Source organism: Amphibalanus amphitrite, unplaced genomic scaffold (assembly GCF_019059575.1).
Source record: "Amphibalanus amphitrite isolate SeventyFive unplaced genomic scaffold, NRLGWU_Aamphi_draft 000813F_arrow, whole genome shotgun sequence".
Lineage (NCBI taxonomy): Eukaryota > Metazoa > Arthropoda > Thecostraca > Balanomorpha > Balanidae > Amphibalanus > Amphibalanus amphitrite.
This window is the reverse complement of record NW_024882307.1, coordinates 1-26381: the sequence shown is the minus strand read 5'-3', so window position 1 is coordinate 26381 and position 26381 is coordinate 1. Positions and strand designations below refer to the sequence as shown.

The 26381-nt window shown below is 47.6% G+C and overlaps 1 protein-coding gene across 1 annotated transcript; it reads right to left on the bottom strand.

Annotated features, from left to right (window-relative positions):
• Positions 1–371: 371 nt before the first annotated feature.
• On the bottom strand, positions 372–24728 carry LOC122366515 (delta and Notch-like epidermal growth factor-related receptor; the record flags this gene model as incomplete). The annotated part of the gene is made up of 8 exons (XM_043338860.1): positions 372–1522; positions 7744–7865; positions 8502–8602; positions 9134–9245; positions 13482–13627; positions 16143–16370; positions 23965–24103; positions 24534–24728. Coding segments are annotated over 8 exons (1164 nt in total), but the record flags the coding sequence as incomplete, so codon positions are not given.
• Between the last annotated feature and the right edge of the window lie 1653 nt (positions 24729–26381).

Genomic DNA, 26381 nt, shown 5'->3' with positions numbered 1-26381 from the left:
TTTTTGAATGCCGTTTGAATTTTGTGGATCCGTCCATTAGTTTCGGAGATACGAGGAGGGGCAAAAATAGCCCCCCCCCCCCCTCACCAGGTCGCATTATAAACAGACCCCACCAGGTCGCGGGTTAAGCATGTCTCTCAAATCAGTGATAACAACAATTCAGACTAATGGAATACTTTCGTCATTATTTTTGACGCTCCTTCGAATGCGGCTTACCGCGCATTGCTAAGTGGGCCAGGAACTAGGTGTAAGGCAGGAGTTGTTCAAACACACCCCACCCCTTGCCCGGTGCTCAGCGTGGTTGGCGCCGAGCACGGGTTAAAACCAACCCCCATTACACCCTATACTTCATACACATCATGTCACATAAATTAGAACACGAAGTTTTTATTGGTTACAATGAGGTCACGGTTCTTTGCCACTCAAGACATGTCACGCTGCATTGTCAGGAGAGCATTTTCAACCAACATATTTATACATGATACATCAGCACAGTCCCTAAAAAGCTAAAAGACAAGCACTAGGTCGTGAACTTATTACTACGGTCTCTAACTAAAATGATTTTCTCCCTCAGCCCTTTGTCATTTGGACATAATAGTTAGGGATGTCAGTACATTTTTGCTCTCTTCACGACGGCACATTGGGCACCTAGTTACCTATCTGAACAGCTTGATCGGTTTTGTATCTTGAAAAGTTTTAGTCGCTGTCAACTAGAAGTGTTTTCACCTTTCAAATAAAATGCTGATTAATGATTATTCTGTTTCTTAGCTTTCAAATTCATTGAAATAGTGTCCAACGTTTTGTCGTGAAAAGAACTAATATTGTCCCTTAAAATAAACTATAAACTACATCTTTGAACCTGAACATACATAGGAACGTCTCAAAAAGTGCACCGCACCCATCTAACATTGTCCCTCCTGTGTTTAACACTGAACGGATAGCAGGCGCCTTCGGATCTCACTCGCTTCACCGGTGGCCGCTCCGATCACATTTCTCGTCCGAGCAGCGAACGCTCCATCAGCCACGGCCGGGCGCACCAGAAAGGCATTTGGTCTGTCAATGCCCTTTCATCCGGCACCCGCCGCCGCTCTAAGCAGCTCGTTTAGCAGCTACCACTGAGGCATTCGTCGCCGCCTTATCGCTTTCCGCCGGCGCCGTAGCATTCTGAGGCACTTGTCAACTAATACAGCATTTCTGGACATCGAACGCCCCAGGCTAGCACGCGAACGGCAGGTTTGATGAGCCGCTGGGGTCGATAAGCCAGCCCACTGGAGCGAAAACGGCATAAACATGAACAGCGGACACACTCGAACCGGCGCTGGCAAACACGGCGACGCTGCTGCACTCTGGCGACAGAGCACGTAACTGGTAGTTCTGTCATAGATGACGCGCGCAGCGAGATCACGTTATCAACGGCATTTCGGCAGCCTCTGAGCAGTCGACGTCGGCGAAAATGGGCTCCACAATGGGCTGGTGGGAGTGGGAGTAGCCCATCTCCAGCAGGTTCTTCCGCTGGTCTTCACTGCAACGTGAGGAGGGCTGGTCAGCTTTGCTTGCTTGGTTTGTGAAGGTCAGTGTGAAAGTGGATAATGGGAGGTATCGGGCTGATTCAACCGTCGGACGGTGCGTCACGAAATGACAAACGGCTTCCTCGGGGCCTGGGTGGAGTGACAATCATTCCGAAACAAGGATGTTGATGAAGGATGGTGCCTTATGGTCTGGAGAGAGAGAGAGAGAGAGAGAGAGAGAGAGAGAGAGAGAGAGAGAGAGAGAGAGAGAGAGAGAGAGAGAGAGAGAGAGAGAGAGAGAGAGAGAGAGAGAGAGAGAGAGAGAGAGAGAGAGAGAGAGAGAGAGAGAGAGAGAGAGAGAGAGAGAGAGAGAGAGAGAGAGAGAGAGAGAGAGAGATACTATTATTAGAAAAACTGTTACCTAGTGTTCACAGTTCACATATTGTTGGAAAGATTGACCTCATGTCTACTTCACAGTAGGTAAGCAAGAGGAAAACCGAGGCAACTTTGGTCGATTAGCTGACATCGTCTTTTTGTGAGACTGCACTTAGTGATAAGCTTTGCTGTTTTAGATGCCCATATTGGAAACAGGAATGGGCACCTATCATTTGGGGTACTGGGTACACGCAACATAATACATACATACTGGCATTTATGTAAATACAATATTTTTGGCTTTCAAACATGTCTTGGTTGCGTAAAATTAGCGAGGGTTGAGGATCGCTCTTTTAGTTTAAGGCGTGAAATATGACACTGACATGCGTGTTTTTCGGAGAATAAATGAAGCATTGGCTAACTTCAATCATGTGTTTCACAGTTCACTCGGCCATAAATCTGATTTTTTTTAATGGAAAGAACTATCTTACTAATCAGAAAATCACTGAACCGACCATTGAGTGACACACGAAAAATAAGCAATGGGCTGAATTTGATGGATGGCACAATAAAACACTGATTCTGTTATCCTTGCCACGGGCGCCGCAGCATCACCATCTCGCTCTCTGCCTCTTCCAGCTTCCCTAGACCGACTCTTTTGCCCCGGCGCCACCACTTTTTATACACCATCTGCATTCGTTGCGTTATTCTCGTCAGAATGCAGTCGATATCTGCTCAGGAGCGCTGCTGCCATACCAACCAGGGTGCAGCGACCGACAGTCCTCAGCAGGCGAGCGTGCTGCGCTTCTCTCTGCACATCCCCACACTTATACACTCCCCGCGGGACAGCAGTCACGAGTGGCTCTACCGGCAGGTGGGTGTGGAATCTCACTCTCTGCCGTGGAACGGAGTCTCTCCTTGCCTAGTCAGTGTACCCTACCCCTTATACCCCGCTAAATGTCAGTCAGCTGTCTCCTACTAATGACATCCCCTCCCCTCTCCCTCCCCCCACACACACCGACACCTCTCCCTTACCCCTCCCCGCACGCACACAGATACCCCTCCCTATCTACGTCATGGTCAGGGAGTGCGCTAATCAAACAAAAACATGTGCCACGGGCGTTTCCCAGAACGGTGGCAGACCAACAATCAGACCGTCTGTGCTCCTCGTGAGCGCAACTCTCGGAAACTCATGCAAGCACAGATAAAAGACAGGACAACTAAGGCAATAGGACTGCAGGACTATTCAAACTATTTGCAATAAAAGGAGGGTGTTATAAAACATCTGATAAACAAGTTAGAAAGATCCAGAATGATAAGCCTGTTAGGAAATAGGAGATCTATGTTGGCTAGTGGCCCTAGAAAACAAAGAATTACCGTTGGGTATTGTCGCATTGAAGATGACTAAGCAACCATTCTTTCTGCTCACGGTTCTAGGACTGATCTAACAAATCACTTAATAAGACACCTCACCCATGGCTCTTTGATATCGAGATTCGTCACCCGTTCCATTCGTCCACAGGACTGATTTATCTAGAATCCTCTTCACTTGGCATACTTCCCTGTTCCAAGCTGCAATGTGGTCATCCCACCAGGGTAACCGGAGCGGCAGTTAATATTGGAAGCTGAAGCACCTAAGTAGTACCTACTCACCCAGGGAGACCGTGCGATGCCGGTCGACCTGTCCCACCCGGTCGACCTGTCCCACCCGGACGACCTGTCCCACCCAGTCGACCTGTCCCACCCGCGCGACCTGTCCCACCCAGTCGACCTGTCCCACCCGCGCGACCTGTCCCACCCGGACGACCTGTCCCACAGGGCACGGCAGGCCTAACGGAAAGGGCTGAGTCGCTTTGGTGCCCCAGCCAGTTGTCTAATTAGTCCGATGTCTTCAGTCTTATCCTCTCTTTCCAAGACCGAGAAATGGTCCAAATAAATAGACCGAAAGCGCAGCTCAACAGAGAAAAACAAGCAGTATACCACGGTTCGGCTGTATTATGCGGTGCAAGTCACCCTGGCATAACACCTCTCAGTGAGCATAGCTGCACGAGTCAAGGGGATCATCGGAATTGGCCGTCAAGTGTAAAGACCGAGTGGCTGTTTTCTGCAGTTCCGAGCCCGGCGATTTTCAGAAGACTGTTTACCAGCCGGCGAAATGGGCGACCCGCCAGAGAGATGTCGGCTCGTCTCATTCCAGCCGGCACAATATCGCGCTGCAAACAATTTGAATAAATTTCATTAGTCGACCAACTTCAGTCGCAATTTTCGGAAACGGTCGACATCTCCAGCACTGTTTCCCGGTAAAACCGATTCGCAGAAGACTCATTTCACTCACCGCGAGCACAACTTCAGCCCATTCTCAGAACAGTGCTATATTGATACAAACAGTGCAGACGATATTCGAAGTTTGACTGTTGCATCATATGCATCCCTCACAAATGTCATGAAATGCACAACATTCAGCGCTCGTATAAGGCTTGTTTCATTGCATTTCTGACTAATGTACCTATTCTGCACCTCCCAAGCTAATAGCACTATTTCTACCACTAGCACATCGCATGTGCATCTCCAAATATATCAGCCTACCTACTCCAACTCCAACTTCCGGCCGAGTTCATAAACCTGGTAGTACACAGTACACACCCTCTTTAGAGCTAGGCGGTTTTATTAGGATCCGAGGGCGTAATGTGCGTAATATGCGCCAGTTGTAAACTTCTGTTTGTTTTGAATTATATTTTACTATATTCACTACATAAATCATAGTCAATAACATATTAGCCGTTTTCACGACGGGCTATCCGGCGAATGCAGATTTGACCAAATCTGCACCTAATTTCTTTTACAGCAAATATCTTCATTTTATGAATTTATTTCAGTGGTTTTAATCGATGATGCTCTCTGATAATATGACAAAGGAGGCATATAAGCAATTAGTGCAAACCTAGCTGATAGCTGCTAAGAGACACACTGAACCTGATTTGACCAAATCTGCACCTAATCTGTACCAGATGTGCACCAAATGTGTAAGTACATGGCCGTCGTGAAAATGGCTATTATGGTTCTATCCGCAATCCCTTTATGAAACGTTCGGGCGTAAACTGCAGCAGATTAGATGAAAAACTGCGTCAGTCGCATCTTAGCCCTTCTGTGAAATGGGCCGTAGTATACGTAATACTTCGCCTTCAATGTCAATAGCTGTACCTTCCTGCCTCATACTTCTGTTCACCTTTTCTACTAATAATTATACCTCATTCTTATCCAGTCGTCTATGAAACATATTCTTCTTCGCATCACGGTGCATACTTGTTTGTCCACATTGTGTGACAACAAAATTAATATTTAAATGACTTTTCCCGCCTCGACAATGTTGAAGAAAATCCTTTGAAATCGGAGGCGCCAGATGATAAATAAGGTCATGCAATGCTGAAGCAATGTTGAATATTTATGCACTAGTGCATAAATATTATTTAAACGACTTTGGGTTTATTGACCCCTGGTATAGATTCAGATATGGCCTTATCATAGCTGTATATTGTATGGGTAATGATATTGTTTTGTATCACCTTTATAGACCACTGACTTAAATGGATATTGGATGTCTTTGCTGATAGGTATCACAAGAAAATTCGTGCACATCGATCAATAGAATTTTTTTAAAAAAACATATTGACGAATTGACCAGTTCTGCCGGTGATGGCATTTAAACAGCCCTACCAATTGCGTATTTTAGCAGGCACGCTCCAAAACTCTGATAATATTTTGTACCGTGCCTTATGCTCCCTGTTATGAGGAAGTGGGTGACAAATGCATCCGCAAACCATATATCTTCTCAAATAAATTAAGGACAGCTGCTTCGTTTAGAGCAAAATGCCGACCAAGGAACAATGGACACTGGACAGTGTCCTACAGCAGTCGGGTGACACGAATATAATCATTGACTATTAAATTATCACCATATCCGAGTCCTATCCGAGTCCTCTGTGATAAGTCAAGTATTTGACCGTGTTTGTATTCGTACTTGACACAAGGAGCACACAGAAATGGATGGTTATATGCTGATGGAATTGCGGCTCCTATTCAGCACATGTGTATAAATGTTCCCCCACCCATAACCCCGGTTTCCCACATTTTCCCCAAGTGTGAGGGGAAGGAAGAGGATGGAAAATTGTATGGTTTTCGTCTACATTATAAGTTCTTTGTTTTTTCATTTACTAACAATGTTATTCTTCCTTTTGTACCGATCTGCTGCACATGCACAACTATTTTTCAAAGATAGTAAGACTTTATTGACGTATCGGCGGGAAAAATCATTTAAATATCTTTTATGCGACCTTTCCTCGTTGAAATGTATGTTATGTCACGCTCGACTTGTTTAAGCACTCGTTTATAAATGAACTCGTTTCACTCGTTCATTTATAAACTCGTGCTTAAACAAGTCGAGCGAGACATAAAATACATTTAAACGAGGTGAAGGTCGCATAAAGTACTATTTACGGTGAAATAAAGAAATAATACAAAACTAAACACAATTAAACAACACAATTGATTCAAACGGGCTCGGTGATAGTTCGGTGTCTCCTTGCTATCTTGTCGCTTTGTACCACGGTCTAGCGACATAGTTGCCGTCATGTCGGAAGGAGAGGATTAATTATGACGTTTATTGATCCATGGTCAAATCCTCTTAAATAACCAACCAATGTCAAATGCCTTACTGCAGTCCGTCTTGTACTAATAACATAGCCGCCAAGAATGTCTTCTATGTGGCGCATGTATAAAATAGTTGACGATCTAACAGCGCACTGTCTAGGAGTGTCATGAATTAAGAGAATATTGTACCGATTAGACGCTAAATGTACCGAAATTAGGGGTTGCGAAGTTATGCATATACATTCGCAGCATCAATGCCAACTTGAAAATGCCGACTAAATAAACGCCCTTTTCCGTGAACCTGTTTCAGTATGTACAAGGAAGCAAGTAGATGACAGCATTAGGACAGCATTATAAAGTATAAACTCACACGGTACGAGCGAAATACCACAAAAACAACAGAAGCGGGCGTAGATGACCACGCATGAACTCGCTCTTAGCTCACTCAACGACAAGTGGTAAGTGCCGTTCAAAATGTCTTTTTAAAGATCGTGGTGGAAGCATTAATTTTTTTTTTAGGTCATGTCAAAGGACTGGGCACCAGAAGTTATCAAGGTCAACATTTACCGATTTGGGCTTTAAACATTCAACAGTGCATAGCTCATTAACTCTTAAAGAAACCACATAGTCCATTGAAGCTACTACGGCGCACCACCGTCCCCAGAACGTGTAAGCTTCCGTACAGCGTGTCACCTCTTGCATTACAAATGCACGACAACACACCGCAATATTGTCACCGTCGTTCAGGCACCCTGGAACATCCCGCTATTATACAACCCGGCCGACGTCTTCACATTTCCCGTTTACTACCCACTAAACTCACACGGAACTTCAACTTAATGACGGGAACAGACTGAGGTGCTCCGCATGAAATTGCAATTCCAACGAAGTATCTAACCCAGTCAGAGAATGATACGTGTTTCACTTCACCAAATGTCAGCTCTTTTGGGGCTCACCTTATTGTGTTCTGGCACCTTCATGTTCAGCTCGAGCAACTACACTGTGATCCTGTATTACCATTCGCCACGATTGAATACTCGCTTCTGTGTTCTTCTTTATGCCTCACTGCATGATTCCCGGCCAGTGTTGGCAGCTCCAAACACGGTTATGATTCAACTTACCCTCTCGTCATGTTTTAGCGTCTTTGTCACCACGTTTGAGCGGCTCTGTCACCACGTTTGAGCGACTCTGTCAGCACGTTTGAGCGGCTCACCTGAACTGTTTGTACGTTCGGCGGGGACAGCAGCGGGCTGCCGAGCGGCACTTGCTCACAGGTCGGCACAGGCGACTCAGTGACTGTCGGCCGCCCACCGAGCGGCAGTAGCAGCAGCCGACCTGAGGTCACAGGTCACAGGTCACAGGTCGCAGGTCGCAGGTCGTAGGTCACAGGTCAGGGGTCGGTCAGTCACAGGTCACAGGTCACAGGTCATAGCTCACAGCTCGGCCGGATCATAGCTAGGCTAGAGCATTTAAAACTAACAGAGGTACGGTGCATCGTCATATGCAGGGTGTAATCCATCACCGATTTAATCATGCAGGGGTAGGTTGATTACCAGATCGGAGTAAAGCTGGTGTAAATTACGGCTCGCAATCCGAGCCACGAATATCGTGTTAGTGTTGGGCGGCAGGGGCTTGATTCATTGATCAAGTTCGCTGAGATGTCAACAAAAGTTAGCGACATAGTTAACAGCTGAGCCAGGTGAAATGTCGCACGCGCTGATCAAAGTTAGCCAGGTGGAGGTGACTAACTGATAGCAAGTTCCTCCTTCCATACTCTAAAATCTCCCTTGTCCATACTCTTCCCTCTCCTCCCGTTCCTTTCTCAGTTCTAAATCCTCCCTCAATATCTTGTCTCTCCCTATCCTATTTTTCTCACCCTCGCTCTCCTCTCCCTCCCCTCACCATCTGCCCACCCCTCTTCCCGTTCCTCCCGCCCTATCTCCACCCCCTCTGGCCGTGTGTTCATCTCACCACAGCTATGACGAGAAAGAGTCCGATGGAGAGCGACGCCATGATCGGCACACCGGAACGCATGTGGTGGATGTCAAAGTGGCCGATCAAACCCGGAGGCACTGAGGCACACAACAGAGGAAAATATGTCAAGAGACGCCGCCGGCGACCCACCATTCTTCGAGCGTGAAATCTCACAATTGGCTGGGGGAGACGTGGCGGCCAAGTTAGTCTGCATAAACAGCGACTCCGAAACGCGGGACGAAAGTTTTTGATCGTGTGAATATCAACAGTTGGGGAAATACTACATTATGTAGTGTTTCAGAAGTTTGGGTGAATAACAAGTCTATCACAACTCACGCAAGCAGAGAGCTCCTATCTATCTCCATAGGCTTGGCTTATATAACCTCTATGTTTGCCGCGCGGCGTAGACGGTATAGCATCAACATTATACCTTCTTATTCTAAATGAAGTTGGTCAAAGCACTGACATGACACGAATGCGGTCTAAGTATTGACGCGCTGACACTCAATATCATCTACTCGCCATTCAGTCCCTTATCAAACAACCATATCCTTTTAGCAGCGCCTTTCAGTCCTTTCAGCCTCTTTTACCGCGCGGCGAGCCGGTGGAATCAGCCGATGGTCACCTACCTTCACAGTGTTTTCCTGAGAAGCCGTGCTGGCACGTGCAGTAGTACGTGGCGCCCTCGTCCCAACACGTGCCGCCGTTGGAGCACGGGTGCACTGTGCAGAGGGGCAGCACCTGCACAAAACAGGACACAAATACGTGACTGAGAGTAGAACACACAATGCAGCAGGCATTATTCCTATATACGAGTATAGCTAATCCTATGCTTCACATAATCAGTAGACGCGACCAACCAATGGCGCCTCAGGTGGCTGTCTTGCTCTTATGATACCTTACTCCGAAAATACAAGCAAACCCCACCGGAAAGACGTAGTATCTACAATACTACATAGCATCGAGCGCCACATACTCTCTGATCATCCGCCGTGGCTTTACACTCAAAGAGCGCATTCATCGCCCACGTTGCCAGGAAGACTGACAATAGCTCGGACAATAGGCCGCGGACGCGCTATGTGGGGGCGGCATAAGCACGCAGTCGCACTCGGCGAGGCGTGTTCACTGCGAGGATACTGACCGGTCGGCCGTGCCCGGCCCGGAGACGGGTCGGCGTCCACTCACTCTCACACTCCCACTCCCATCCCACTCCCGTCTCACACGCCCTCCCGACTCAAATGAGAGCCACCGGTCGGCCGAGAGTACAGTTCACGGAGAGATGGACAAGCGGGATGGACCAGGTCGTCGTTATACATTCACGGGCTCCGTGCTAACTATGGTATGGTTTTGGTGGTGAGCTGGCACTTGGTATTCATCCTTGCGCCGCACTCAATAACGTCGTTAGTGAAGTTGGAGTGGAGAGAGAGAGAGAGAGAGAGAGAGAGAGAGAGAGAGAGAGAGAGAGAGAGAGAGAGAGAGAGAGAGAGAGAGACGAGAGCAAGCAATAAATAGAGGGAGAGGAAAACAAGATGAAGAGGAGTAAGATAGACCAAGCACAAAAGAAAAATAATCGGAAACATGAAGTTAATGCCTTTATTCTTCATGAAAATGTAATTTTGCTTGAGTGCAAACAGTGGACATCCTCTCAACATTTTACTGCATTAGGTCGTCTGATATGGCTATACCGATCCAGTTGTTCAATAAGTTGGACTTCCTTTGAAGGGATGCAATCAATGCAGGGGAAGACAATAAAAGTCCCAAATTGTGCCGGCGTCGTGTCGCCGAAGGCAGTCGGTATTCGGTCTGGACCGATCGGGACGGTCCCCGCGGTCCCTGGACCGAGACAAAACAGCGCACCACAATGGCCTCTGTGCGCCACCTTTGTCCCAGAGTCGGCAGTCACGGTGGCCAACAACAGTCCCAGGATGTTGTTCACAATGCTCGACTGCCCGGCGCCGAGAATTCCCAAATGAAAAACCGCCGCCAGTTTGGCTATCCCGAAAACGAAACGCATACTGGCGCCGGAGCTGAATTCAGCCGCGGTCTGTCAAACGACTCCCCAGGGGGTGCTTAGTTATCGGTGAATAACTTCCTTTGTCCTGGGCTAGTGGAATATTTCCAGGAATTCTACATCACCCCTGCAATTATCTACTGATAAGCCAAACGATATTGGTAATGCCATAATGTAATACCGAGCTGACCGCCATGGGGTATATAATCCGATTACCTGCCGTTTGCCGGGCACAGGTCAGTCTTCGTTTGGTCTAATCCGCCAGCCGTTGTCCCACGGTGGTTGCTAATTGCCCGGTCATTTGTCCAGCCCTCGACTGATGCATGCATTAGCCGTCCGCCGGAGGTCAGAGACGAGATTCGTCTCCGTTGCGTCTGGTGATGGTCTTTAGAGCCGTCTTGATGACAGGTTTGATTCGCTAGTGTATGTAGTTGCCTCCAAGTTATATTAGCTGAAGTCATTTTTGTGTCTTTTTTGAAAACGTGAAAGGTTAATTCAGTCACCACTTCATAATATGCTCACAAAAGTACAAAAGCGTTTAGGAGAGCTCGTTACGCGTTGAAAATGCAAAAGTAAGTCCTATAATTTTACCGCACTAAATGGAATTTACCACGAAACTTCTGACCGACAGCGCCGTTCCGAGGCAAACCTTCGTCTCCATGGCAGATATAAGTATAGCACAGTAGGCATACTCCAGCTAAATGGTGGAGGCAGTGGGTCATATCTCATGTGCAGGCAACCAACAAATCAGCACTGTACCTGCCTGTCGTAAGTGAGTACATGGGTACCTAATCGCCTGCCTGTTGCAGAGAGTACCGACCCTTCCCTAAGACAACTAGCCCGTTCTACACACTATACTGGCCCGTCCTGCAGCCAACTTTGCATGACAACTGCTCCACCCTAGCGACGGCCAGGGGCGGATCCAGAAAATCTCCAAGGGAGGGGCCATTAGAAACCAGGAGGCCCCCCCCCCATAATCCCACCTGTTGGAGGCCCCATCTTCCCACTTGTTGGCCCCCCCCAAAAAACTGCGTCTATTGAGCTTATCTAGCTGTTCAGGCAACATCTCAACATCTGTGCAGGCTTGGAGGCCCTCTGTGCAGGTTAGGAGGCCCTGTAAAAGTGGTCATCTCTGTGAGTATAAGAGACCTCCAAGTTATGAAAAGCTTTACCAATCTTCTAACAAAGAAGTCTTCTCAGCTAGTCTTCTAAGAAATAACTAAGTGGGTAGGTTAAAAAAAAACTCATCGGATTTCGGCCACTTTATTTTCAGGAGGCCCCCTTTTCAGCTTTTTAACTTTTTAACTTTTTATTTTATTTTTGAAAAAAAAATCGGCCAAGGGGGGGCCATGGCCCCCATGGCCCCCCCCCCTTGTATCCGCGCCTGGCGACGACTAACCACCCCTACAGTCAGGCAGCCCACTGCTGAGGACATACAACAACTCGCCCTGCGGACAGCCCCGCAGAGCGAACCGCCCACTGCGCTGGTAAAACCGCCCAGCACGCTGGTAAAACCGCCCACCGCGCTGGTAAAACCACCCATCGCGTCCCTCCGAGCCGCGTCCATTCACTCCCCCTGAGACGGCACCGGTGCGGCAGTGTCGGCAGCGACGACCGTCGGTGACAGATACCTTGCGCTGCTCGGACCGGCCCACCGGCCGACGACGGCCCGAGACGGCGACAGAGACGGACGGCCGCCGCCGCCGCCGCCGCCCCCGCCCCCGCCCCCGCCCGGTCAGCGTAGCCAATGTAGTGCCTCTTCCGGACCGAGTAGCGCCGTCCGACAGAACTGCAAACGGTGGCCGATTATGTCCGAAACGATCCCAGACCACTGCCAGAGAATTAGCGATGAAATTCAGTGGCGGAGTTGCGGAGGCAATTGGGCGGCCCTCGAAACGAGCAGCATCCATGCGAAGACAAAGTTCCCATCGCTGGTTCAAATAACGACCCAGAGAAATATGAGTATGGCGGTACTCAACAATGGGGTAAATGAACCATGGCTACGAGAAAAATGGCCTTCAACGCTGAGCCATTGGGCGGCTCAACAGCGCGCGTCGAGGGCGGCTCGGTCGAGGGCGTTTCGTTTCACTCCCCATCGCGCCGCGGTTGCTCGGGGTCTGCTGGCCGGCTCGGTGTCGGGCTGGGACGGACGGAGGAGGCGCGTCGCGCTGCGGTTGCTCGGGGTCTGCTGGCCGGCTCGGTGTCGGGCTGGGACGGACGGAGGAGGCGCGGTTCGTCAGAGCACGGGTCAGCGGGTCGAGCGGAGTCGCCGGCGACGATGGACGCGTCGCTCACCATGTCAAGTCCGGCAACTCATCAGAGCAGAGTGGACTGACGGCGGGCCACTCCCATCAAGGTGGATCGCGACAGCTGCGGATGCAGACCGGACTGTCGGTCATCTTCATGAAGGAGCATTTTTAGGGCGATGGATGTTGTGCATATTTAATGAAGATGACAATTGATAAAAGTGGGCAGCCGGTATTTTGGGAAGATTTTTCGATGTTTAGATAAAAAGTTATGATGTTGCCAATGACAGTAAATCTGAAATGAAAAGTGTCGCAAAGTGAATGCACTCTGCACTGGCGAACTGTGCAGTGTCCACTTAATGAACTGTCCCTGAACTGATCAATATCTCCCAGTGAGTTGATTCTATACTGACATACTTTGCTCAGAGAACTGGCCCTGAACAGCCCGACTGTGCTCTGTGAACTGACCCTGAACTGGCAGACTGCTATGTGAACTGACCCTGAACTGGCAGACTGCTGTGTGAACTGACCCTGAACTGGCAGACTGCTATGTGAACTGGCCCTGAACAGCCCGACTGTGCTCTGTGAACTGACCCTGAACTGGCAGACTGCTGTGTGAACTGACCCTGAACTGGCAGACTGCTGTGTGAACTGACCCTGAACTGGCAGACTGCTGTGTGAACTGACCCTGAACTGCAGCTGACTGCAGTGTGAACTGACCCTGAACTGGCAGACGGAGCCGCGGAAGCCGGTGGCGCAGCTGCAGTTGAAGCCGGTGCCGTCACCCAGCGGGTGGCACGTGCCGCCGTACCGACACGGCGCCGAACTGCACACGTCGTGCGTCTCACAAAACTGGCCCCGGTAACCTGGCGAGAAGAAGGCACGGATCGTTATAGGTGCTGCTGCTTCGGTAACGCGATATGACAGGAGAAGCCTATGCTAGACATTGGACAATTTATTTACAAACACTTAGTTATAATAGGTAAGGAAGCACTTCGAGCACCAATTTGTAAAAAAAAAAAACATTAATGTTTTTCTTTTTTACAAACTTTAAAGAGAATAGAGAGAGAGAGGGGGGATTCAAGGAAAAGAAAGAGATTGAAACACGCTGTGCAACTGAATAACGAAATGGCTAAGGCTGCTCTACATAGAGATCACATTAAATAGTCATCAGTGCCTTGCCCTGAGATCCTGTTCCATATCTAAAATTCAGGAGCGGATTTCGAAGCTTCACAAGGGCGTCAGCCAGCCATAGCGTCCGGCGGCACTTTAGCAGTCTGGTTTCTTTCGCCGGCTGGTGACAGCCTGGCTACCGCACACGGCTGGGGACCGCGCCCTCCGTCTGGTTCAGCTCAGCCGTCAGAGGCAGTCGCTGTGCTGTGGTCGGCCGGACGCACTCCTCTGACACCCACCGGTTCCGCCAGTGTGCGAGAGTCGTGTCTCTGAACCGTGTCGCCTCCGCGAGCTCAAAGATAGAGCAGGGTTGTATGCTCCGACGCTCTCAACAGTCAACTACACTGCGCAGCGTTTTTTTTTTTTTTTTTTACTATACCACCGCGCTCTGATCAGAACCTCGTTGATATGATGAATTTCGTAATATAATTTCGGAATACCAATATGCGCTGGCCTTCTTCGAACAAAACATCTCACACTTCATGGTTAGCCTGAATCATGATAGGTAGCCTCCACCACAAGTGGACAATGGACATGTGTGATGTTTATTAGATTTCAACACCGCCATTTCTGAGCTGTTTGCGAAACCTTTTATCATATCCTGAGGCATGATTTAATGACACATTTAAGACCGATGCCTCACCTTAGACAATACTAATAACTGCGGCCTCAAATCAAGCTAGAAAACAAATGTTCATAAATTTATTACAATAATAACACAAATAAGGAACATAAAAAGAACCACGGTCTTTCTGCCTTCCCGGTTATATGTATGGAAGGCTCCACATGCAAATGGCGGCGGGCTACTGCAGCCATTGACTGTCGCTCACGCTGTCGCTGGTCGACTGTCGCTGTTCTGCATCTGGTATCGAACTGCTGAAGACAGCTCGCCTGAAATCCGTAAAACAATTGGCTCTCCGTGTGTCAGAGCGCCCTGATTTCGCCGCGCCGTCTCGCGGAACTCTGGACCGGCTGTCAACTGATGTGACAGCGGGGTGAACTGATGTGACAGCTGGGGCGGAGTGATGTGGCACCAGCGACAGTCTGACAGACGTCACCGGACGTCTACGTCGCGTGGCTGTCAAAGCTGTGACGTGATCGGTCGAACGGATCAGAGAGCTGAGCTTGGCACAGCCTGTGCAGCCTCCTCTGCCGACCCCCCCCCCCCCCCCCCCACGTAACGTCGAACGACAACCAGGCACGTGCCGGCGCGACTGCCCTCCGTAGGCAAATGACAGGCGGTGATCGGAGGCCGTAGCCGCGATTGAGTATAGATCAGAGGACCAAAATGGAACAGAGTTCCTCTAAAACCCAAAGAGCACGCGTCAGTTGGTTCGTGACCGCAGCATTGCCGACCTCAATTAGATTTTTGCAACGTAAGAATGGCCCATAAAAGATGTAATCAAAAATGGAAATGGTATTTTGGCCTGTTTTGTTAGGTCTGCGTCACCAGACATGATCAAAGGCGCCACTTAATTCAAATCGACCTCAATGATAATGAAGCTAGACTACCAGGCTCAGCGAGCAGGTTCCAAAAACATATTTTGTCTTTCCAAAGTGCTCCTTATACCTCGCCTTATAAGCCAAAGCCGCAAAATATTAGATGTGAGCAAACTAGCAAACATGTCATTGATCGATTTTGCGTGGTACAGCTTAAGGCTATGGCCAGTAATGAGAAAAGTTTGAGGCCTCCAGTCCTTGGCTGAGCTCATCTCGAGGATTCGGCTATTATATGACAGGATCCAGTCTTCGTGTGGGCTTATACAGCACAATGGGCTCATGCAAGATCGACCCAGCATTGAAGCGGAACGATATTATGATCGGATAGATAGCGAAAAGTGAAATGAAAATATTGTCTCAACACATATTATATAAAAATGAAATATGTACCAAATCACCAATCGATTCTTTGAAATGTAATCACTTTATATAATTGACAACAAGAACATGAACATGAACAATGAACATGAACAAGCAACATAACGAACTTGAAAAATCTATACAATGCCTGCAAGCCGAGTTAAGTATTTAATCAAAGTACAGTCATTTTAATTAATAAAAATGCATCCTGCATTTCAAATCCCCAAAATATCCCCAACTGAGCCCAATTCTGAGGTGGTCTGGCAGCACGCCCGTGTACCGCTCAGTTCGTTCAGATCCGCTCAGTTCCGCTCAGATCCGTTCAGTTCCGTTCAGATCCGGTCTCACCTGGCGGGCAGACGCAGACGGCGGCGTCTCCCTCCACTTGACACTCCCCTCGGAGACAGGGTGACGGGTCGCACGGGGTCGTCTCTCCCGCCGCGGCCGTCTCCCCACAGCCGTCTCCCGTGTAGCCGCGCGGACAGAGACACGTGACACCGTCCGGCGCGCACGTACCGCCGTTCAGGCACGTGCCGCACGTGTCCGACGGACGTGAGCAGTTGGAGCCCGTGGTGCCTGTGGGACGTGGGTACCGGGCATTGGTGTTGGCTGGGGAAGTCCCTAAGAGATGAAAGTGCCGTAGAAATGACGGGACAAAATAGTGGCATACTCACGCCTAAATGGAATATAAATAGAAATAGGCAGAAATGCGCTCAGAGAATGCAGGTATCGTATAATAATCGTATGTTGAGGTCGCACTTTCCAAGATGTTCGATAAGTGGGAAGTATTCATTTAATGGTGATTCTGTTCAGAAATGCCTCCAGGACCCGCTCACAGAAAATTATAGTGGCGGTATAGGAGGTCTATGGAAGTTAGTCTGTATCAACAGTACACAAGAATCGCTGTACCTGTTTTTTTTTTCTTTATTGCAGATGGACAATTTTCACCCACATTTAAAATACCCGTGGCCAATTCGACTGAAGACAAAGCTGCGAAATTCGCTGATAATGGGCCATTTACATGACCATCCATCTAGGACGAAAACCTGTCGCCTCGTAACTTTGCGCCATAAATGTCGATGAGCTACGCTAGCGCGTCACTTTGGCAGATTTATCAGCCGGCTAGTGCGGGCCAGCAGAGGCGTTTTGCCGATAACGCCTATTGGGCTGAGAGGAGCATTGGACCGCAATTGGAAACAAATGGCTGCGCAGCGCTGACGCACGGAAGGGCAGCCTTCTGGGAGATGCACTTCGAAAAGTCCAACCGCTGGCATAGGAAATGGGGTAGGCTTCGGAGATGAAATGAAATAGAAGCGGGATCATGGAATGATAGGGAGAATAATTCATCAGAGCAGTGCATGAACTGCATGACATTTCAAACACAGTACGTCAAACTGCTTCTATCTTCAGTCTTGAGACATCGTAAATGCCAAGGCTAAATAAAATTTAATAAAACGATTTCATTGGAAGCGGGAGATGAATTATTGCTAGCAAATATCCTGACAACGCAGATGCCACTATATTTTCAAAATGAAAACTATATAAGCTAAAAGTTCGCTTCAACTTTAGACTTGAATAAATTCCAATAGTCAAAACGACATGTAATAGCCATTACTCCTACATTTATCATATTATCGATCAATTATCATAGAATCAGTCTGCATAGCGACTATTCACTGTAAAAAAAAGTTTAGCATTTGGTGTACTAACGGCTGCTATTCGTAGCACCTTTTAGCGTCAAAAGAACCCTACGACGTATTTACAAAGAAGCATGGTGCTAATACTGTGCTAATGATAGCTAACATTCCCATCAAATATTATAAGTTTAGATCACCTATTCTTCTACTGAGCTTAACGTCTACTTCTGCTAGTACCCAGTCCATCAGTGAGTCTGCCTCTACTTGCACAGCGCCGGAAATACCAGCTCCTTCGGTTCTTCGCGCGGTCGTGTTCCTTTCCTTCACACCACACATTTAAAATACTAAACAACCGTTACACTGAAGCTCTGCAGCCGACTGCTCCTCAAAGGCGCTTCCCGGTTATCGCCTTTCGAATTCAAATGGTGCTCAACGTCTTTCGAATATCCCATCCGAACATCATGCCCTCACCTTCACTTTCCTCTTTCTTCTTACAACAAATCAAGCATATCGATTTCCTATTCACCGATAAAAAGACAAAAATTACAAAAGAGGAAGCACAACAGCTGTTCTTTAAATACAAAGCAGAGCATCAGGCAGACGCATATATTTATACCGATGGCTCGCGGAGAGACGGACACTCTGCCGCAGCTATAACTTCGCAAAATTATGAAAAAACAAACAGACTTCACGACAGCCACAGCATATTCAGCGCTGAATTGATAGCGATTAGTTCGGCTCTTAAATATATTGTAAGTAAACATTTTCAGAAAGCAGTAGTATGTACAGACTCGGCTTCTTCTGTTAGAACTCTGATGACAAGAAAAACGGAAACACATCCTTTGGTATACAAAATAAAAAAGCAGCTGATTGCTCTACAGAAAGAACATAAAGAAGTAAGAATCCTCTGGATCCCCGCACATATGGGGATCCAAGGTAACGAACGGGCAGATAACCTTGCCAAAACTGGACTTCTCTTCTCGTCTCGAAATCATCTTCCGCTTCCAGTTATAGATTTTATCAACCACATTTTCGTCTCTTTTATGCAACTTCGACAAAGAGACTGGGACACAATCAAACATCCACATCTCTATCCGATTAAACCATCAATTTCCCATTTCTCTTCTTCAAATCAACCTACAAGACAAAAAGAAACCGTGCTGGCCAGACTGAGGCTAGGACACACGTATCTTACACACTCGCATATATACGACCATGTACCACCTCCAATATGTCACTATTGCCCCACACATCCAAGATACACAATACAGCACTTCATACTCCACTGCCCACGCTTACAGCACCACAGGAGACACATTATAAGACACATTACCACACATGGCCTCAGTCTTGATTTGCCAACTATCCTTGGCGACGATCATCCAGAGCTACATGATTTGCTTTTTACCTTTCTTCAGGAGGCACGTCTTATTAAGAACATATAAAAACCACCTCACTGATACAAACGGAACCCCGAGCACGGGCGTGAGTGGGTGCCGTGGGGACGATAGTAACGCGGCGCCCAGTTCCTTACACGTGCAACCTAAATTCCGGTCGTTTATTTACATTTTCCTTCTGATTGCATCGTTTGCTCGCGCTCTAGCCATTGATGTTTCTTGCATTGCACTATGTGTAACTGGCGGCCCCCTATTGCGCTCTCCGACCCGCTAAGGCGGAGTCGTTGAGAGCCAACGCCGACTGGCGGCCAAGGTGTTTACGCCTGTGGTCGCCGGGCGCCCCTCCCCAGCACGGGGCCGTCATTATCCCTTCCCTTCTACCTCCTACACATTAGATTAAACAACTGTAGGGGTTTTTTCCCTGCGCTCTTTGGCTTCAGCGCGGGGTTTTCCCCTTTGCAATAGGCGTCAGGTTTTTTGTTATTTAGGACTTTTTCCCTGACAATACACCCCACACCAGTACACTGACACCTTAAACAAGTGTATGAATATGTGATGTAAATAAATGTTACCGTTTCTTCATCTGTGTTTTTTGTTCCGGCTTTTTCGGCACTTCGGCAAAAGTAAGTTCCCCATTAGATTTGCTCATACACGCTAAGGATAGGCTCCCACGTTGCTATTGCTTCCGGGTTCACATAAACCGGCTTAACGTAAAACTTTGTTCCTGGCCAAAATTGCCAGATGTAATGACCCCCGGCTCCAGACTGGCTTTAGGCTGGCGGAGCAAAAAAAAAAAAGATTTCTAATTAGAACCATTTTAAGTGTTTTAGAAGTTGGTAATGCTGAATATGGTGCTTACGTTAGTATCACAATAGAACCGGACATGCTTATAGAGGAAACAAATTTGAAATTGGCGCCAAAGAAAGTAGCTAAGCCCTGCTTTACAAATCTCTGGGAGTCTTATCACCAGCCCTTTAGCACGTTTTGACGGCGCAGAGCGATATGCGCATGCGCGTGCCAGCTGTTTCCGGCCACGTGTTGCGCCATTTTAGTGGAGTCCGTTGGTCGTGGTGGGAGTGTGTGCACGTGCTCCGGTATATGAAGTGAAATGAAGTGAAGTGAAGTGCTCCGGGCACATGCCACCGAGTGATAGCTCTGGAATGATAGCTTAAATCAACTATTATCGGTGGAATCCGTCGTGCGTGGCATGGGAGTGCGTGCCCCTGCTCCGGGAGGCAGTGAGGTGGAGGGAAGTGCAGTGCAGCAGTACAGTGAAGTGAAGTGAAGTGCTCCGGGGCCGGGTGGTACATGAACATTTGCCACCGACACATGCCACCGACACCGACGTTGATCGACTTTGGTGAGTCTGACACGTTGTATCTTTTGACATTATCTTATATTGTTTAAGTGCTTCATATTCCGACTTTGGCAAATCGCGCTTCTTGGTCTGAAGGAAAGTTGTGTTGTTTGCGAAAATAGCTCCCAACAGAAAAAAAATCTTGGAACTGATCCAGTTTTTTTTTTTGCTCCAGGCATGGGGCCTGGTCAGTTCTTCCGTCGACTACCACTTACAATGGAGGACAACTACGACAACAACACGGGGTCTCCGGTTCCGTCTATCACTAAACGCCGTCTGGTCGTGGATGAGGTCGAACTTATGGCCATGAACGGAACGTCGGTTCAACGACCCCCCCCCCCGCCTCCCCCAGTCGATCTCGCGTTTATCGTCGGTCACTGCGAGTGTGCAGGTATATGAGCGACCTTTCGTTATTTCCCGTGCGTTTGTTTGTGTATATATTTACATTTGTTTTTCATGCAGATGATATGAAGTGTTAATAAATGTTCCATTATTATTTTTTAATTTTATAATGTGTTGGATGCTTGAAAGATGCACTTACACGGGAATATTGCAGAATGCAAAACACACTAATTGAGACTTGTAGTTATCACTTATCTAGGATATAACCTTTTTTGCACGTCTTTTCGGCCTTACACAATTTCCTTTTTGGTAATTGATTAGTCCTTTTGCAGTAACTAGTGAAAGTATGTGCTGCTAAAGAAAGCAGTTTTTGCGAAATTTTCATGCAGCAGCTTTAACTAGTATAGATATTCTACTTTCAGCCCCAATGCTTTCGTTAGCATTATTCTACTTGTCGTGGGGTAACAATAGCGCTAAAACGGTTCATATGTGAGTACGGAAGGTACTAACTGCATGCTATTCTTAGCACCTTTTAAAGTTTAGCACCGCTAGGGTACTGAAAATTGGTCTAGCAGGTGTAGGGTACTACATTTAGTACACGGGTGCTAAACAAATATGGTTACTTATATTAGCACCTTGATACTAAACTAGATCTCAGTTAAGTACGAATAAAATGCTTAGCTTAGCACCGCTAGGGTACTGAAAATTAGTCAATTGAAAAGTACCTCTATGGTGCTAAACTTTTTTTACAGTGTTGCGACTGCTTTCACTTTCTGACTAAGTTTCAAAACATTGTATCATCGATCTACAGTATGAGAGCTGGATCGTTGACTCAAACGATGGAGCTCCTGCAGCTCCCAGCGCTGTGACGCTCGACCTCTGCTGGCGGCGAGAGGCCGTCTATCGTGAGCAGTGATTGCGACATACCGACCAGATTACGTCAGTGAACGGTGAACAAATATAGTTTCTGGACACGAGAACACATTGCATGTCATTATTTGTCTACTATTCTCAACATTTCTTTTTCGGGTAGTTGGTCTCAAGAGCTCGCAGAATAAGCTTCAAGTTATCATCGCCTTTGGGTGATATATGGCTCTGAGATACAGGCTTTAATTAAATCATATTTGCACTAAACATGAGACCTTTTCAAATTTTAACTTCAGCTGTTAGCAAATCATAGTGATCAGAGCAAAATTATAAGTAAACAAAAAAAGGTTAGAAAATCTCAATTCAAACTTTTACGAACAGATGGCCTAGTGGATAAGGCGTCCGTCTCCTAGCTCGGTGGCAGCGAGTTCGCGGCCGGGAAGCTCCACGTCGTTTGACCCGCGTTCCTATACAGCTGGCAAGTGGCGAGAGAGGGCCACGCTATAGACCCGAGAGGACCGTGCCGCCATCTACCTGCGGCACGTTTAACTTTCGATCCAAATTATCACCGGTGAACCGGGCGCGGGCAGGGCGGGTCCGTGGTGTCATCGCAACAAGCACTGCTTGGCGGGGCACCCGGGGCCCATAGTCACTCATTCATCCATTCGGACAAAATTTCTATAAAAAAAGATCAAAATGAAATATCGCCACACAGTCACCATCCTTCAAAGTTGTTCCTAAAAGTTGTGGCAAAGCGGAGCCCGGATGAGGCCTTAGAGAAGAAGAAAAGTTTGTATCCGCAATAATCCGCGGATTCCCGCCGTCCCGGTTTCGTCCGCGGCCGACAGAGGCAGATTAATTATGCATTATGTACTGTGACGGTCGGTCAGGGATTACGTCCGCGATATACGAGCATGTGGTCTCTCTGTGAGCTCGAGGTCGCTGAAGACGGGCACTGCCTCTCTGGCAGGCCAGGCACAGTCGGTCGGTCGGTCAATAGCACACTCGACGACCCCCGCGCGCTTCAACGTGCCCCGTGTAAAACTTCACGGAACGGTGACACAAAGTCTGATAAACGGTCCTAATCGGACTGACGTGGGCCAGAAGTGTTAGTTAGCATACGGTAGGACTCAGATGATGCCAGTTTACAGTAGGGAAATTTAGCGCATATGAAGATTTCATGAAGTTTTTAAGTCGTCGCGCAGTCATACAGCGGTATGCGACTTGGTAATTAGGGAAAATTGTGGCGTTTGTGAAGTGTGTGCATTTTATTGTTCATCGCAAGACATTTGCGGGAAAATGCAGGACACGTGTACTAAAAAGGAATAGAGCTTTTATCATCTCTGTCGGATGTCAAGACAGCTTTGCAGGACAAGGATTTATACAGGTTAAACGTTTCAACCTTCGTTATAAAGTCTACGTGCCCCCGTTGCGATGAGACCACATCATCGGCAGTACGAGAGTGCCGCTCGGAGCTCGAAGTTACAAAATTCAGAATTTACAAGCATATGAATCGGATATTTATGTAAGGCTCATCTCACATTTTTTATATGAAGGTTTTTCAGCCTGAAGATTTATGCTTACGGCTGAGTGTTTTTTTTCTTCTTCTTCTTATTGTTTTGTATATCTATGAGATATTTATTTCTATCAATATTGTATGCCCTTGCAGTTGCTGAATAATGTTCAGCTGTTGTTTATGGCAGGAATCGCGTCCAACTTTCAGCGAAACCCCTTGTTTTGCAGTGTTTTAAGCTTAGGTCGGTTATAATGACGCTGCGAATTGTGAACTTGTTCAAAGTTTTATATCGTCAGCAAAAGTTTGATAATGGGGCCCTCAGCCGGAAGAGGGAGCATCTAAATACGTTTAGAAATTGCTGCGTATTGGCCTTCAAGGAAAACAAAGAAGACGCATTGCTTGTTTATCCACCTTAGGCATATATTCAGAGATGTTTTTACTATTCTTGCGTAGCATATGAGACCAATATAGCAAAGAAAAATAAAATACTGCCTCTTCATTTCATCTGTTAAAATAATTATCAGATCAAACATCAGGATTAAATATTGAACTGTATAACTTGCCTCATGATTTGCTACGTTTTTTTTTTTTAACGTACAATATCTAAAAATGTAAATGGATGATTAGGTCCTTGAACCGGCGTCTAAAAACTTCGGTTGTTGAAGCAGGAAGAATGGGCAAAAACATTGTCTTCTAATAAACATTTTTTTAAAGTTTGCTTTTCATCAAAATGGTACAATTCTACAGAACCAGAACAGGACGTGGAAGGCTCTTCACGAAAGGCTTCGCGGGGCTACGACGAACTATCACACACACAATAGCTAAAACAAAAGCCAACGATTAGACGAAATAAATTCGGAGGAGAGTGATGCCGCGGGCACTAAGCCCGTCACAGTGTAGACATCAAATAGACCTACTCGGTTCACCAAATTTGAAAAACGCTTTTTTGCGCCTTCATTTTCCGAACAATTCGAGCATAAGACAAAGTGCTGACTATGGACCAGTGTGTGACGCCTGATGCCGACCTGAAGCCTAACTATTTTAATATGTTTACCTTCAGCGCAGAAGCACTTGTAGTCGCTGCCGTCTGAGACGCACGTGGCTCCTTCCGCGCAGGGTCGCTTTGAGCAGGGGTCACTGACCTCACAATAGGGACCGGACCACTCGGAACAGCAGGAGCAAGTAAATGCTTCCTGCCAAAAGATGAATCATCGTACTCATCACCATCATGCAGGGACAGACAAAATCCAATGCCAATTCCAACAAGCCAATTAGTGAAACCCATTTATAGTCACAGCCAAACCCTTTTAAGATGCATTTTAGCATCTGTTCAAGTCATCTGCATTTTTTTTTTCCTGTACAGGGCCCAATCTCACCAAGTGCGGTAAACTCAATTTGGGGTAAAATACCAAACTACCCCATTCCATAACTACAAAAATACTACCCCGAAATTAGTTAAACTAGCTTGGTGAGGTTGGGCACTTGGCCCAATCTCACCAAGTTATGTAAACTTAATTTTGGGACAGTATTTTTGTAGTTACGGAGTGGGGTAGTTTGGTATTTTACCCCAAATTGAGTTTACCGCACTTGGTGAGATTGGGCCCAGGTAACTTCTGTGTTTACCTGGTCAGGTCGAGCCACGCAGTAGCCCCTGCCTCCGCAGAGCTGCTGGTCTCCGCAGTCGGCAGCTCGAACCGTCACCACCAGCCGGAAGCACTCCTCTGAGGCCAGGCTGATCCGACCTGGCGGAGAATGGTCAGAAGTGTAAATAGCATGACCACGGTTGTACTTACCTATTTCAGCTGGTTGCGTGCATTGCTATCCAATTGTTCACGTTTTTGAATAAAGTGAATCGGATGAGTGATTCGTGGATAAAGAGTTAGAATGTCTGGTGCATAAAGATTAATTTTGATTTAATTTGTCAAATATTCTGGCTTGATTACCTATCTTATGAACATTTTAAATTCAAGGCGCTTTGTCAAATTTCCGTTCCTCAAGAATCATATGTATGTACATGTCTGAACATTCCTAGTCTGCATGTAGTAATGGCATCGCATGTTTCATGTCTTCAATGCTATCGCCATTTTGGAGGAGGCATTTGAGTCATTGCCCGCGCGCTGGTAGCCAATTAGACCCGACCGTATTGAACTTCTTTCATCAAAACATGTTATCTCCATTCTCCAACGATACATATGCATCCAAGTACCACATATTTCCAAGATGAATAGACGACAGGAGAAAACGCATTTCGTTCGAAAATAAAGGTTCTTGTGGGTACGTCGAGACCCCACTCGGGGAACGGCTTTCAATTCCAACGAACTGAATGCACCGAGACCGTTCACTCGACTCCCTCATCACCACTCGGCCAAAATAGAAGCCCAACGCATCTTCGACGTGCTGGTAAAAAAGCGGCCAGTGAAAGCTCGAATATGATGAGTTACCTCCATTTCCAGTATTTCTTGTCTATCAGTATCTTTTCAGACACATTTAGCGGATCGTAGCTACGGCAATTGATCGATTCAAGCGGCTTATAAATGCATTTTGACATATCTGACTTCGTTAGGTCGATTCACGCAATGGGTGACTGTTGTTGGCTGCCGGCTCGGACGAGTGTGGGGCCGGGACGTCGCTGAAGTCTCTGCTAAGATTCTCATTTTGGGTGCGCCGGCCGATGCCCGCCTGTGCATGATAGCGCCATTGGGGTGAAGTTCAGGACGACCGTATCTGCTGGGAATATTGACGAGAGCGGAATGAAGCCTGCCTGATAGTGGAGCATGATTGAATTGAAATAGAACGACAATATAAAAATGGGACAGAAAATGCTGACAGGTCTACTAACTTTTTAGGTTGGCAACCTTACGATTCGAACTCTGTATTTATAATAAGATATAAGAGTTGGCGAATTTACTTAGCAGGGTATGCTAACAGTGGCCTTTACGGGTAATTGCATATCCGCGAATGCGCGAAATGGCGCTTGCTTGTTACCTGAACTCTTGAAAATACGACTACGAAAAAATAAGATCTCACAAGTCACAACGTATCTTACGTCGGACTTTGACCTAGCCCGTCTCCGCATGGGTCCGGTTGAATCCGGAGCCATCAGCAATGCCCCATCCTTCCAGTGAGAAGCGCCGGAAGCAGGACAAATGACAGCGGCGGACCGGCGGTCGGTGCCCCGCCCGCAGCCGGCGGCGGCGGCGGGGCGGGGGCGGGGGCGGGGGCGGGGCGTGGCGCCGCCGCTGATCCCAGCCGGCGGCGGCGGCGTCTCGGCGGCGCCGGCCGCCCCGCCCCCGCCCCGCTGCAGTCGGCTGTCGGCCCGAGCTGCCCCTTGCATATGATCTGAGGATGTCGATTGACACGCAATATGGCCACTGCGCGGTCACGGCGATTCCGGTCTCAGGCGCCCACACGAGCTCGCGCAGGTCGAAGGGACTGTGCGTGAGACCGGTGACGAGCGCTAGGTGTCTGGAC